At 42.3% G+C, this 15,524-nt stretch overlaps 1 protein-coding gene across 1 annotated transcript in view; it reads right to left on the reverse strand.

Moving 5' to 3' along the window:
* Positions 1-15,524, reverse strand: part of LOC126195404 (long-chain fatty acid transport protein 1-like) — a 170,650-nt gene that overhangs the window by 54,670 nt on the left and 100,456 nt on the right. The window contains exon 4 of the mRNA XM_049933996.1: positions 3,903-4,131. Within this exon, the coding sequence (XP_049789953.1) occupies positions 3,903-4,131 (229 nt within the window). The remainder of the gene's footprint in view (positions 1-3,902; positions 4,132-15,524) is intronic.

Genomic DNA, 15,524 nt, shown 5'->3' on the forward strand with positions numbered 1-15,524 from the left:
CTCTTCAAAACAATGGAAGAAATAGACCTCTTCCCAGGTCACCATTATATTTGCTGATGCAGACTACAATTCAAGGCTGAGTACAGTGCGATATCCCTCATCAGCAGTCCATGTTTCCCGATCATGACACCACTACAAATGGAGCCATTTCTGTTAAGAAGTTAATGGCAGCCTACATATGGCAGAGTAATACCATAATCCAGCTGCAGCCAGTCTCCAACCAAACATGTGGGAAGACACACAGTATTGCTGCAAGTCCATTACCTGTTCTTGGATGGCAGGTGCAGATGTGAAGGAGCTACAATACACTTGGTGCACATGATGATCAACCACTGTAGTGGTCAGACAGAGTCAACTGGAACCATGATAGCTAGTATGCCTGCCCTCACATTCCCATGAAGTCCAACATCAAACAACTGTCACATATGAATGCCCCACAAATCTGGATATCGCATGATTAGACCAGTTGACCAAGTGGAGACCCACAATGAGGTCCCCCCCTTTCAAACTATGTTAGGTGCTGATAACACAGTCTCGCATGATTACACAGCATGTCTGTGTCCTTCACAGAGATCACTCAACATCTGATGCTGTTTACACCCTTTATATACCAGGCCAGTACAGTACAGTACTAGATGCAAGTAACACTAATGCACTCTGGTGGCCATTACACCTGTCACAGCGAATTGCTATTCTAATCATTTACATATCATTTTCCCGAGAAATGTAGGAATACATAGGGCAACACTGACCCAATGCCTTATCTTAAGAAAGATACTGAACATATGTTTATATCATTTGTAGATTTGGAGAAAGCTTTTGACCATACTGACTGGAATACATTGTTTGCAGTTCTGATTGTCTTTCATTAAATTATACCTTGACTTGTCCATATTCCTAAATTCAGCTTCTCCAACGGAAAACACCTATGACAGATTAAAAGCAGAGCTATGCACTGTATAGTGGCTTTATAGGAAGATCACATTCACCAGGTAATGACTCAAGAAGAAATGTGCTACAGGAAGCTCCCACAATACCATCACCATCTTCACAGCAAAGTAGACATTGACACCATTCCTGACAACACACAATTTGGAGCAACCATCTGTCAACCTAGGTAAAAGCCATCACTCACACATGGTCAGATATGGATGTAGTCACAGAACTTTCTGACTGCATTCAAGATGCTATCACACTGTGCTCGCAGCTCAGTACAGTAACTGTTCCATCAGTGATACATTCATAACCCCTACTGTGTCGTGTGCCGATTATAATGCCCTAGCTGCCAAGGTGGATCCCTTAAGTGCACAGATTGCAGCTGTGCTTTCACATGGTAATGAAAGCCACTGTAGAGGGTGTAGCCAACTTATGACGTTCAAGGAGTCACTCCACTTCAAATTCTGCATCAGAGTCTGGCTCCACAGTTTTCTGGAAGCACCACAGACATGGTGAACAGGTGAAAATATGTACAAGCCCATGCACATTCCCAAATGGGGACAGTGGTCATTAGTATGCACCACTGACTGCCACAATTTTCAGTACCTATTTGTAATGGGTTGGACCACAGGAAGGAAATACCTAATAGATACAGGGTCTGATACAAGTATTTTACTGAGGAAGTCACTCCACAGCTGCAGGCTGTGTGTGGAAGTCAACTTGGCAGTAGCTAACAATACAGAAATGTCAACTTATGGTATGCAGCATGGGGATGTGAATCTAGTCCTGCATGGACAGTTAACATGGAATTTCATGGTAGCGGATGTGGGTGAGGCAATAATAGTTGCCTACTTCTTAGCATATTTCAAACTTTTGCCTGAAATGTCTGATGCCTGGCTTGCGCATAGCCTTACTGGTTTGACAGCTGCTGGAAATCACCATCATACTAGAACCAGTAGCATCAAGCTTGTACAGTAGTAGATGAAGTTTACCGTGTGATTTTGCAAGATTTTCCAGCCTTAACTAGACCACTGTGAGTGCCACAACAGGTGTTGCATCACACTGTCCACCACATCAAAACTGCAGATGGACCACCTATGTCATGTTACCCATGCAGATTAGCACTTGGATGCCTCGCAATAGCAAAAGCAAAATTTTATCTTAAGTTGAATGAGGAAATTATTTGCCCATCGTGCAGTCATTGGGCATCAGTATTACGCATAGCCCCTAAAAAAAGGTGGAACCTGGCATCTATGCAGTGATTATCAAGTGCTGAATGCCAAGACTATTCCTGACCGCTATCTGGTACCATTATTAAGTGACTACAACCACATCTTTCATAGTTCAACAATATTTAGAGCCATTAACTGCGCTAAGGCCTATATGAAGAAACCGGTCATGCCAGAGCACATTCCCGAGGCAGCTATCCACCCTTCAGATTGTTAGAGTCGAAGTTTGTGACATTCAGGTTGTGGAACACTGCACAGACCAGGCAGCAGTTTATAGATTCCATCTTGGTGGGTTAACTTGACACTTTGCTTGTCTGGACAATGTTTTGGTCTATTCAGAAACTAGAGAACAGCATCACAGTCACTTTGTGAGGTTTTTAAATGACTGGAGAAGTACAGTGAAGTTTTTAAAACTGTGAAATGCATTTTTGGTCAGCCTGAAGTTGAATTTCTGAGCCATCACATATCATCCTCTGGCTCTGAAACATTACCAGAAAAAGTAGAGGGCATATTACAACTGCCATAGCCTACCACCATAAAAGAGCTATGCAGATACCTTGGGATGGTAAATTTTTACCAGCTTCATTTACCACATATTGCCGAGCAACAGGTGCTTTTAAATGCAGCACTATCAGGTGCAAAAGTACGAGATAGTGCACCCATGCAATGGAATGGTAGTATGGATGCAGCATTCATAGCGATGAAAAACAGCCTTGCTCAGGCCACCCTACCCACTCACCATAAACTTTATGCTTTGCTCACCTTAGTGGTTGATGCCAGCCAGCTTTGCAAGGATGGGTAGGTGGTGCATGGCAGCCATTGGAATATTTTTTTGCATAAAATGACACCTTCACAGCAGTGTTGGAGGACATGTGATAGGGAGCTGTTGGCTATCTACCGATCCATCAAGCACTTCAGGCCACAGGTCAAGGCACAGGATTTCGCAGTTCATACTGATTATAAATAGCTGGTATATGCATTCCGTAAGAAGAGTGACAAGTGCTCAATATTGGAGCACTCTCAACTCGAGTTTATATGCCAATTCACTACAGACTTGTGGCACATTTCCGGACTGACCAATGTGATGGCCGACTGCTTATTTGGCATTTCACAACCATTGAACATGACAGTGTTAGCAGTCATGCAGCAAGAAGACCATGAACTACAAGCAGTATTACTCAATGATAAAACTTCACTAAAATGGCAACTGGTCAAAATGCTGGGTGAAATTGGCAAGGTGTACTGGGATGTAATGCACAGCAGATCATGACTGTATGTACCAACTGCATTCCCCTGGACAGTGTTCAGTAACTTCCATAACCTGTGTCACACTGGAGTGTGCACAATGTTTAAGCTGGTGTTACAGAGGTTTGTGTGGCCGGACATACACACAGATTGTCGTCAGTGGACTAGAATTTGCCCTTGCTGCCAGTTATGCAAAGTTGCTTATCATGTGCACAGTCCAACAGGGGCACTCACTACGTATTGTGTTTAGTAACCCAAAAAGATTTTATTGCATTTTTTGCTGGAAAACAGGAGGATGACAATATTCACAATTAATAGTGAATAGAAAAATCAGTAAGGACCCTATTCCAATAGAGGTACCGAAGATACCTGAAAGGTATGTTGTTTCAAGTAATTGTGGACCATGAAAACCAATATTTAAAATCCAGGATATTAATAATAAAGTTCAGGAAATAATGCATAAAATGTCTAATATCTGAAAAAAGTACACACCTTGTATGTGTTATGACTGCAGCTTTGGGAAAACCTGTAGTGCCAGAGGTGTAGATGTAGATAAGCTTGTCACTAAGGCTACACGTTGGGTACTCAGGAGCACTACCATCTACTGATGTTGCCAGTTCATTACCAAGATTTGTAGCAGTGGCAACCACCTCAGAACTAACAGTTTCATTAAGCTGATACAGCGGCTTTCCTGCTACTGTGTCTAGTACTTCACTGATAGCTGAAAAGTAATGCATCCAAATAAACATGAAATGTTTCTGAAACAGAATAATGTTAATGGCATGGAAAAGAATTACTGTAATACACATATCAATATTATTCATCATATCAAAAAGCTCCATGACACTGTAGCTTGTATGTGTTTTGGACTGTGAAACAAAACACAAAAGAATTTGTGATTTATAAGAGTAGTTTTAGTCATAAACTCTACATGTAACAATCACATCATTGGACACATTCAGTAACCTATTTAACACTTGTGATCATTTGATTTCAGATAATTTATAATAAATTTAATAAAAGATAGTACAAGGCAAGATATATATTCATTGAAAAGTAGGCAAAACAAGTGGTAAAGTATCAGTACACAAAAGCCTGCTCACACTCGTCGGACAAACAGAAAGGGACATTTTTGCATAACAGCTGATGCAGAGGATGAGCTATCACCGCCGCGGATGGAATGAATTTGTGATAATAAGCAATCTTGCCTAGAAATGCCTGTAGTCCTTTTACTGTAGGCGGCTGGGGTAGAGCGTTAATGGCCGCAACGTGCTGATGTAGAGGACGTATACCCTCACGGGACAAGTGGAAACCAAGATACACAATGGAGGGTTGGAAGAACTGTGACTTGTCCAGATTGCACTTCAACCCAGCCGAATGCAGAACCCGAAACAGTGAACGCAAATTGCGAAGGTGCTCCTCAGTGGTGGCCCCCGTGACAACAATGTCATCCAGATAGTTTAGCAGCCGGGAACGGAAGCCGTGAGCTGTTCCAAAAACCGCTGAAAAATGGCCGGCACTCTATCGGTGCCAAATGGTAACCGCTGGTACTGATACAACCCACAAGGAGTGTTGATGACGAGAAATTCCTTGGGAGAAGCATCCAACGGCAACTGATGGTACGCCTCCGATAAGTCAATTTTGGAAAAGAACTGCCCCCCCAGCGAGCTTGGTAAATAACTCCTCAGGACGGGGCAGAGGATAAGTGTCAATGAGGCTCTGAGCATTGACGGTGGCTTTAAAATCACCACACAATCGCAGTCTCCCATTTGGTTTAGAAACCACCACGATTGACGATGCCCATTTGCTGGAGGTAACAGGAAGGAGAATCCTTGAAGCTGTTAATCTGTCTGTCTCAGCCTTGACAGGTGCACGCAACGCCACCAGAATAGGGCGTGCCCGGAAAAACTTAGGGCGAGCTGTAGGTTTAAGAGTAATGTGGGCTTCAAAATCCTTGGCACGACCCAGACCAGCAGAGAACACGAACAAAAATTCAGAACACAATCCATCCAGCTGTTAATACGGCATATCCTCAGATATGAGGTGCACATCATCATCAATGGAGAATCTGAACAACTGGAAAGCATCATAACCGAACAGGTTTTCAGTGCCCGCATGATCCACCACATAAAACGTGAGGGGCCTAACAACAGACTTGTAGGCAGTGGAAGCATCAAACTGGTCAATGATAGGAATTTTCTGTTTATTATAAGTTCTCAGATTTCGCGTAACTGGAGACAAGGGAGGGGAGCCCAACTCCAAATACGTGCGAGAATTAATGAGAGTTACTGCAGATCCAGTGTCCACTTGCATGCGAATGTCTTTATCCAGAACACGAACAGTAACAAACAACTTATTTGTTTGAGAAAGCACACAGTTAACATCCATGTCCGATGCCTCGTCCTTGTTGACAGGAACTTTAGGGGACTGACACACAGAAGCAATGTGGCCTTTTTTCCTACATGAATTACACGTGGCCCAACGTTTTGGACGCGCGGCCCTATCATGCTGTACGAAACAACGTGGACAAGAAGGAAGTGCAGAACGAACCTGCTTCAGGCTGCTGTTTTCGCTGTGAGCGTTGCGGCCCAACGTGACGTCGTTTACGCGAGTGAACCGCCGCCACATCTTCGTTCTCCTGTGAAACAGGCAAATTGTCCGTGTCTAAAGTTGACTGTACAGCGCCTACATCACACCATGCGTCTATTTGCGCACCAGCAGCGTGAGACACTTCAAAGGACTGAGCGATGCTTAGAACTTCAGACAACGACAGGTTTGGTAGTTGTAGGGCACGTTGCCAAACTTCTTTATCAGGAACAAGCCGTAGAATAGCATCCCTAACCATTGAATCAGCATAAGACTCATGATGAGTGTCCGTGACAAACTGACATTTCCTACTCAGACCGTGTAGGTCCGCCGCCCAAGCCCGGTAAGATTGATGGGGCTGTTTACGACACCGGTAGAACGCCACAAGGGCGGCAATGACGTGGGTGTTTTTGCGGTAATAGTTAGACAATAAGTCACACATTTCTTGGAAGGACAGGGAGGCAGGTTCCCGCAGAGGGGCTAACTGAGATAGCAGCTGATAGGTCCGTGGGGAAATCCAACATAGAAATAACGACTTACACAAAGGAGCGTTGACAACGCCGAAAGCCAAGAAGTGTTGCCGCAAACGCTTCTCATAATCCTCCCAGTCTTCAGCGGCCTCGTCATAAGGAGGGAATGGAGGCGGAGAAGAGGAAGACAGACGATGAGTAAGCGACGTCGACAACGCCTGAATAGCAGCCGGCAGCTGTGTTTGTTGTGCCTGAATAGCAGCCGTCAGCTGTGTTTGTTGTGCCTGAATAGCAGCCGTCAGCTGTGTTTGTTGTTCAATGAGCGCTTACATAAGCTGTTCCATGTCTGCCCCGTCACGAACACACAAATCCACAACGCAGTGAAAATATCCGACCTCGTCACCAAAAAGTGTTATAACCTTTAATCACCAATAATTGCGTGGATATTCAAACACACTCACTTAGAAACAATAGCTGGTTACATGATAACAACTCAGTATCTCTCATTCGACTGCCGTGCCGTGAAATGCGGCTGGCGCCGTTCGTAGCTAGGTGGCACTCCCGTGCTCAGCCGAGTTGCGGAGCGCCTCTATCGCCGTTTGCGCGTACTGTCGTGGCGGCACTCTTAAATGTCGTGGCACTGTCACAACAGTTATATTTATTTCTACTGATCCTCCCTTATCCCTCACCCTGATGTACTTTAGTGTTTTATTTTCCACACCTGCCTATGCCACATGAACTTGTGATTCCTTTTCTCCTACATTTCTGTACATTTTTATGTTGTTTCATGCATTTTGTGTGGTTTTATGTTTGCGCATATTTTTACATATCTGTGCATGTTTCTGCTTACCTTTGCATGTTTCTGCATGTCTTTATGAATTTTTTATGCATCTTTTCTCTTATTCAGTTCCTCTCACAACCATAAACATCTATTTTGCCTATTTATGCGCCATTCCCATTTAGTTTAAGCCACTGTTGCCACAATGGATCCCTGCTCCATCTTTCTGCACAAGTTCAGAAAATTATTTCCTTCCCCATCTAAATCCCAGTCCCACATTCTGTTTTGCAAATGCTGCATAAACCATAGAATCTGCTAAAAAGACCTAATTAAAAAGTTCCTTTCTCTAGATCCCACCCCTCCTTACACAATAACCTACACCTTTTCAGATTCTGCCATTCCCTGGTCCTTACAAACCTGGTACTGCAAAAAAACATCTCCATGGCACAGGCATCTCAGTACCTCCTCTACTACCTCTGCAAGATACTAATATTCTGCAATCCGTGCTCCAGACATCACTTCACCAAAATTGAATCCCTTGCTCTCCAGCACCTGGAGGAGCACTGACACTAATACCGTAAGTTATCCAACCTGCTGCAATCCTACTGCCACCTCACAGCACCACTAGCCAACCCCGTTCCGACACTCAGCATTCCTCCTTGCCCACCCCTCATAGCACCTACACCCTGCCTTTTCAACTTGCCACAGCTCCCAAAATTCCCTGCCAATACTCCACCAAATTGAGGCCTGAAACATTCCCGTAACAATGTTGTTAACCCTTCCACCAAAACTCTCAACTTCACAATAGTTTCAGTCCTATCCAAAGGCCTCACTTTTATTCCTACACCCAAATTTAATCATGCTGGTCTTGTGAAAGTCCTGCTTTACTCCTGTTGATTCCTATGTTGGAAGCACTTCTCTGCCACCAATCCTTCCAACTGAAACCAACCTAATTCCAACACTCGAACACTGCCTCTCCCATCTCATACCACCATCCAACTGTGATCCTCCTCCCCTCCTACCAAACCACTCACTGGTTTTCTTCCAGGAATTCCTTACCTCCAACTTAGCCCCACCATCCTTCCCCAGGCCCCTTCCTCAGAACACCAAACTTTTAGCAGAAAAAAGAATAACCATACACAACCCCAAAACAAATCCTGACCTAATAGTCCTACCTGCAGACAAAGGTTCCACCACTGTTTTGAATCACAGTGATTACATGGCAGAAGGCCTCCACCAATTATCTTATTCCTCCACCTATAAACTCTGACAGAGTGATCCCATCCCAGAAGTCCAACACAACCTCCAATCTCTGCTTAAATCCTTAGACACTTCCCGGAACCTCTCCCCTGAATCCATTTCCCTTCTTCTCATCCCTATGTCACCTTGCACTCCCACCTCATTCATGCTCCCCAAAATCCACAAACCCTACAATCCTGGATGCTCCATTGTGGCTGGTTAATTGTGCCCCTACTGAAAGAATTTTGGCCCACATTGACATGAGACACTAGGTTACAAGCAATTAGTTGGAGGTGTTGGTCAAAGACACTGACCACTTCCTTCTCCGACTCTCCTCCATCCCCACCCCTTTAGCTTCCGGATTTCTACTTGTCACTGTTGACGCCACCTCTCTATACACCAACATCCGTGATACCTGTGGTCTTATCACTATTGAACACTACCTTTCCCAACATCATTCAGACCCCAAGCCCACTAACTCATTCCTCATACACCTTATTAAATTTATCCTAACCCACAATTACTACTACTTTGAAGGGAAAGTATAAAAATAAATCTGCAGCACAGCCATGACGACCCCCCCCCCCATGCCAACCTGTTTATGGGTCATCTAGAGCAAACCTTCCCAGCCTCCCAAAATGCCAAACACCTAGTCTGATTCAGGTTCATTGATGATATCTTCGTGATCTGGATTCAGGGCCTTCACAACCCAAGCAGCTTATCTTGCATCCCATTCACTTTGTCATATTCAATCCAGTGTGCCACTTTCATTGACACTGACCACCTACTCTCTGATGGCTCCATCCACACCTCTGTCCACATTAAACCCACCAGCCACCAAAAGCACCTGCATTTTGACAGCTGTCAACCCCTTCACACCAAAAAATCCCTCCCATACCACCTGACTGCATGGGGACAGCTTATCTGCAGTGACAAGAACTCCCTTGCTCAGTATGCTGAGGGCCTCAACAGGGCCTTCACAGACGAGTACTATCCCCCAGAGCTAGTCTGCAAACAGATCTCCTGTGCCATTCCCCTCACACCCCCAATCCTCCCATAACTCCCAAGAATCGGCCACAAAGACTGCCCTCTTGTCAGCCGTAACTACCCTGGACTCGAGTAAGTGTTTCACATGCTTCTCCAGGGCTTTGTTAGCTATCATCACATCCTGAAATGAAGGACATCCTACCTGAGTTGTGTTCCATCACCCACCCAACCTTCACAACATCCCAGTCCACCCCTATGCCACTCACAATACCAATCCCTTGCCACAAGGACCATATCTCTGTGGAAGACTCAGGTGCAACACCTGCCCAATCCACCCACTCATCACTTCTTATTCCAGTCCTGTCGCAAGTTTATCCTATCCCATGCAGAGTCAGGCCACCTGTGAAAGCAGCCATGTTATTTACCACCTGTGCTGCAATCATTGCACAGCTTTTTATACTTGCATGACTACCAACCAGCTGTCGATCAGGATGAACAGCCCCTGCCAAACTGTGCCCAAGAGCAGGGTAGACCACCCTGTGGCACAACATGCACCAGACCATAGCGTGCTTGATTTCAGTGGCTGCTTCACTACCCTATGCATCTGGATCCTCCCCTCCACCACCAGCTTTTCTGGACTGTGCAGATGGGCGTTATCGTTACAAAACATTCTCCGCTCCCATAATTATCCCGCACTCAACCTATGGTAACATACAGTCCCCATGTCTCCCACTCACAGTTTCCGCCCTCTCTGACACTCTGCCAGACAGTGTTCTTCTCTCTCCCCAGCCATCCACTATTATCCCTTCCCCTTCTCTGCCCCCTCCAGATTGCTGTTTCAATACCACCACATGATAGTTGCATTCTGGTGTGTGTGTGTGTGTGTGTGTGTGTGTGTGTGTGTGTATTTTGACTTAATGTGTCTTCTATATGGTAAGTAGAAATCTTATCCTTTCCTACACTGTTGATTATTAATAATAGGATACACACAAGCAAAAAGAATGGAGGACACCAGATGAAGGGCACAGGGACAGGAACAGAAACATACAATTGGCTCCCACACTGGTAAACGTGAGCACTGTCAGGCAGACAAGCCATGTGCTTGTGGGAGGTGTAGGCTACACAAAGCTGGGAGAGTTCTGAGGAAAGAGTGGTAAAGATCTGCTGAAACAGCTATCTTCATTTTTTGCAACTTGTTCTAAATTCCATAAATAGAAAGGAATTAAATTGTGGATTGTTTTTAGACTTATCAAAGGCCTTTGATGTCATCGACCATAAGTTACTGCTTAGGAAGTTATATGCCTATGGGATAGGTGGAGTTGCCCACAAATGGTTTGAATCATATCTGTTGGACAGGTATCAGAAGGTGGAGATAAGCCATGCAGATAGGGCATATTCATCAAGATTCGAGAGAGTTTTGTATGGAGTACCCCAGGGATCTGTATTAGGGCCATTACTGTTTTTAATATTTATCAATGACCTACCAAGTCAACTATCTGAAGCAGAGGCAGTACTGTTTGCTGATGATACAAGTTTGTTTGTTAAAGCAAATAGTGAAGCTGACTTACAGGAAAAAGTCACATTAGCAACAGACGAAGCAGACAGATGGTTTAATGAAAACAGACTCATTGTGAATGCCAAAAAAACAACGTGGATCAACTTCAGACATATTACAAATAAAATAAAAACTAACCTTACAGTAGAACTGGGCAAGTGTAAGATTGAACAAGCATCATACACTAAATTCTTGGGAGTATGGTTTGATGAACACTTAAGATGGGAAAAGCATTGAACAAAAAATTAAGTCAAATATGTTATATACTTAGAATGCTTAAAAGCTCATGTAATATTAAAACAGTGTTATGTGTTTATTTCTCATTCATGCACAGTTTATTAAGATACAGTGTACAGTTTTGGGGGAACATCAGTCTAACAAAACATTCATTTAGACTACAAAAGAAGGCAGTCAGAATAATAAAAGGTATAGGATATAGAGACTCTTGTAGGCATGCTTTCAAAGAATTAAAAATCATGACACTACCATCCTTATACATATATGAAAGCATATGTTTCTTAAAAGAACACGAGGAATTTTCTACATTAAACAGAGAATTTCACAACTACGAAACAAGGAATAGGAATGATTTCCACACAGAAATTCATAAAACAGCTATGTATCACAAAAGTGTATTATACCAACCCAAAATCCTCTACAGTGCTCTCCCCAAAGAACTAAAAATAATACCAAAACTGCACATATTTAAAAGGGAATTAAAAAACATATTATTGAGCAATAGTTTTTACAGTACTGAAGAGTTTATGAATCATTGACACTAAAAGCGCAGTTAATATTTCCCTGACATAATAAATATGTGTAATTGCTCACATTTAAATACTTGCTATTTCTATGAAAGTGTGAAACAGTGTTAATGTAAGAATGGAAATAATCTTTGATGTGAGAATCACCAGCTTTTTTTTTTCTTTTGTACGTTGTTATCCTACTTGTATATTTTTATGTTAATGTTCTTATAGTTCTATTAAAATTGTAATGTCTAAGTGACAAGTAAATTCAATTATAAATTTTCATGTACATGTATTTTAAATTGTAATGTTTATTGACAAGTCCTATGTCATTTTGATGATGTACTACAAGGACGCTAATAAACTGAATTGAATTGAATTGAATCGAATCTAGAATGGAGAAATAGAGTAAATGTATTGGGACAGTACTGAAATTGAAAAATTCCTGATATTATTAGAAAGAAAAATAAAAGACAGAGGGAAGTAGAAAGCCAGTAACTGGGGTGATTGGTCAGAGTTTCTTGAAGGGAATAAGTGCCAAGCAACAGGTAGGGGAAGAGACATTGGTGTGGGGAAGTCAGAAAAGCTGGATGAGGGCAGTGATTACAAGAGGTCTGAGTCTAGGAGTGGGACGTGTGAGTGTACGTTTGCCAGCTGCGTGGTGCAAAGAATCTGTAGTGGAGTGGAAAGGGGACTGGGAATAATTCCAGATGACACTAGATCTGAAGTAGCTGGCAAACCAACAACGTCTATCTGAATAGCTTGCACTGTTCTTGTTGTTGTGGTCTTCAGTCCTGAGACTGGTTTGATGCAGCTCTCCATGCTACTCTATCCTGTGCAAGCTTCTTCATCTCCCAGTACCTACTGCAACCTACATCTTTCTGAATCTGCTTAGTGTATTCATCTCTTGGTCTCCCTCTACGATTTTTACCCTCCACACTGCCCTCCAATGCTAAATTTGTGATCCCTTGATGCCTCAAAACATGTCCTACCAACTGATCCCTTCTTCTAGTCAAGTTGTGCCACAAACTTCTCTTCTCCCCAATCCTATTCAACACTTCCTCATTAGTTATGTGATCTACCCATCTAATCTTCAGCATTCTTCTGTAGCACCACATTTCGAAAGCTTCTATTCTCTTCTTGTCCAAACTAGTTATCGTCCATGTTTCACTTCCATACATGGCTACACTCCATACAAATACTTTCAGAAACGACTTCCTGACACTTAAATCTATACTCGACGTTAATAAATTTCTCTTCTTCAGAAACGATTTCCTTGCCATTGCCAGTCTACATTTTATATCCTCTCTACTTCGACCATCATCAATTATTTTACTCCCTAAATAGCAAAACTCGTTTACTACTTTAAGTGTCTCATTTCCTAATCTAATTCCCTCAGCATCACCCGATTTAATTTGACTACATTCCATTATCCTCGTTTTGCTTTTGTTGATGTTCATCTTATATCCTCCTTTCAAGACACTGTCCATTCTGTTCAACTGCTCTTCCAAGTCCTTTGCTGTCTCTGACAGAATTACAATGTCATCGGCAAACCTCAAAGTTTTTACTTCTTCTCCATGAATTTTAATACCTACTCCGAATTTTTCTTTTGCTTCCTTTACTGCTTGCTCAATATACAGATTGAATAACATCGGGGAGAGGCTACAACCCTGTCTCACTCCTTTCCCAACCACTGCTTCCCTTTCATGCCCCTCGACTCTTATAACTGCCATCTGGTTTCTGTACAAATTGTAAATAGCCTTTCGCTCCTTGTATTTTACCCCTGCCACCTTCAGAATTTGAAAGAGAGTATTCCAGTTAACATTGTCAATAGCTTTCTCTAAGTCTACAAATGCTAGAAATGTAGGTTTGCATTTTCTTAATCTTTCTTCTAAGATAAGTCATAAGGTTAGTATTGCCTCACGTGTTCCAACATTTCTACGGAATCCAAACTGATCTTCCCCGAGGTCGGCTTCTACTAGTTTTTCCATTCGTCTGTAAAGAATTCGCGTTAGTATTTTGCAGCTGTGACTTATTAAACTGATAGTTCGGTAATTTTCACATCTGTCAACACCTGCTTTCTTTGGGATTGGAATTATTATATTCTTCTTGAAGTCTGAGGGTATTTCGCCTGTCTCATACATCTTGCTCACCAGATGGTAGAGTTTTGTCATGACTGGCTCTCCCAAGGCCATCAGTAGTTCTAATGGAATGTTGTCTACTCCCGGGGCCTTGTTTCGACTCAGGTCTTTCAGTGCTCTGTCAAACTCTTCACGCAGTATCTTATCTCCCATTTCGTCTTCATCTACATCCTCTTCCATTTCCATAATATTGTCCTCAAGCACATTGCCCTTGTATAAACCCTCTATATACTCCTTCCACCTTTCTGCCTTCCCTTCTTTGCTTAGAACTGGGTTTCCATCTGAGTTCTTGATATTCATACAAGTGGTTCTCTTCTCTCCAAAGGTCTCTTTAATTTTCCTGTAGGCAGTATCTATCTTACCCCTAGTGAGACAAGCCTCTACATCATTGTCACAGGATAGTCGTGGCCGACATATGATTGTGTAGTTTTTTGTTACCCCACACAATGTTGGGCAATGGTTGCAACAAAGCTGGTATGTGAATACTGCTATGGCATTGACAAGACAGGGACAAGAAGTTATCACTGAATGAATGGGACATATCCCACTCCTCAATCACTCACAGGCACATGGCTACTACGCCAAGGGACTGCTAGCAAGAGTGGCATATGGGCAGACATGGATATTGTACAAGATGGGGATATTGCAGAATGTCATGCTTTGAGGGAGGAGGGTTCATGAGGATTTGGAGGAGGATATTTTTCATTTAACAATATGAATAATAATATTAAAAATTCTGGAAGTTAATATGGAGACACTGTGTGGCATAGAAAACAGAGTTTCACAATAGCAAAATTAAGTTAAGATGAAGCAGTAGCTTCTTTGTTGCAGTTAACTTATGTCATTACATACTAGTATTACAGTAAACCATGACTAGGCTTGGAGTATGAACTAGCTAACTTTCTCCACCTTACACAGCACAACATCTCAAATATTCACAGTTTCTACTTCTCCAGTTTCCCTGCATTCACTTTATTTCAATTATTTACATCAGATCCACTGTTTTTAGACCTTTTTCACCAATTACATACCTATAATTGGTCGCAAAACACTTATTTTGCTGTATAAACCTTTCTTCATCAATACTGTTGTTTCACATAACTTCTGAGTATAACAACTATCATGTAACTGTGGTCCATTTTCACACCATAATCTATCTTCGCTGGAACACAAACAATTATTCCAGAGTTCTTGGCTGATGTGAGTCAAAGTGTCTCCACCAACAAAATAAAATTGGAAACATACCTCATTAGTATCTCTTTCTACAAATTACCTCAATATCTAAATTCAGGAATTGAGAAGTTGTGTTAGCTACAGGGGAATCTGGTCAACAAGTAGTAGCTTAATGGAAATAAGACTCAGTATTTACAGACATATGAAAGTATTTCTTTGAATAATACTATTATAATCTAGTAAATAAATTAACTGCAGAAAAACAGCAGCCATATTGCAAAACTGAGTAGGCAGCAACTATTTTTTTTTTCCTTTTCAGAATAGCAGCTTTCTTTCTAATTTATGTCATTAAATTTGGATAGCATAACATGACTAACATGAAGCAGTAGAGTGACAGTTTACTGTTAATACAGCATACAGATTAAGTTAAGTTTCTGCA

This window comes from Schistocerca nitens, chromosome 7 (assembly GCF_023898315.1).
Source record: "Schistocerca nitens isolate TAMUIC-IGC-003100 chromosome 7, iqSchNite1.1, whole genome shotgun sequence".
NCBI lineage: Eukaryota > Metazoa > Arthropoda > Insecta > Orthoptera > Acrididae > Schistocerca > Schistocerca nitens.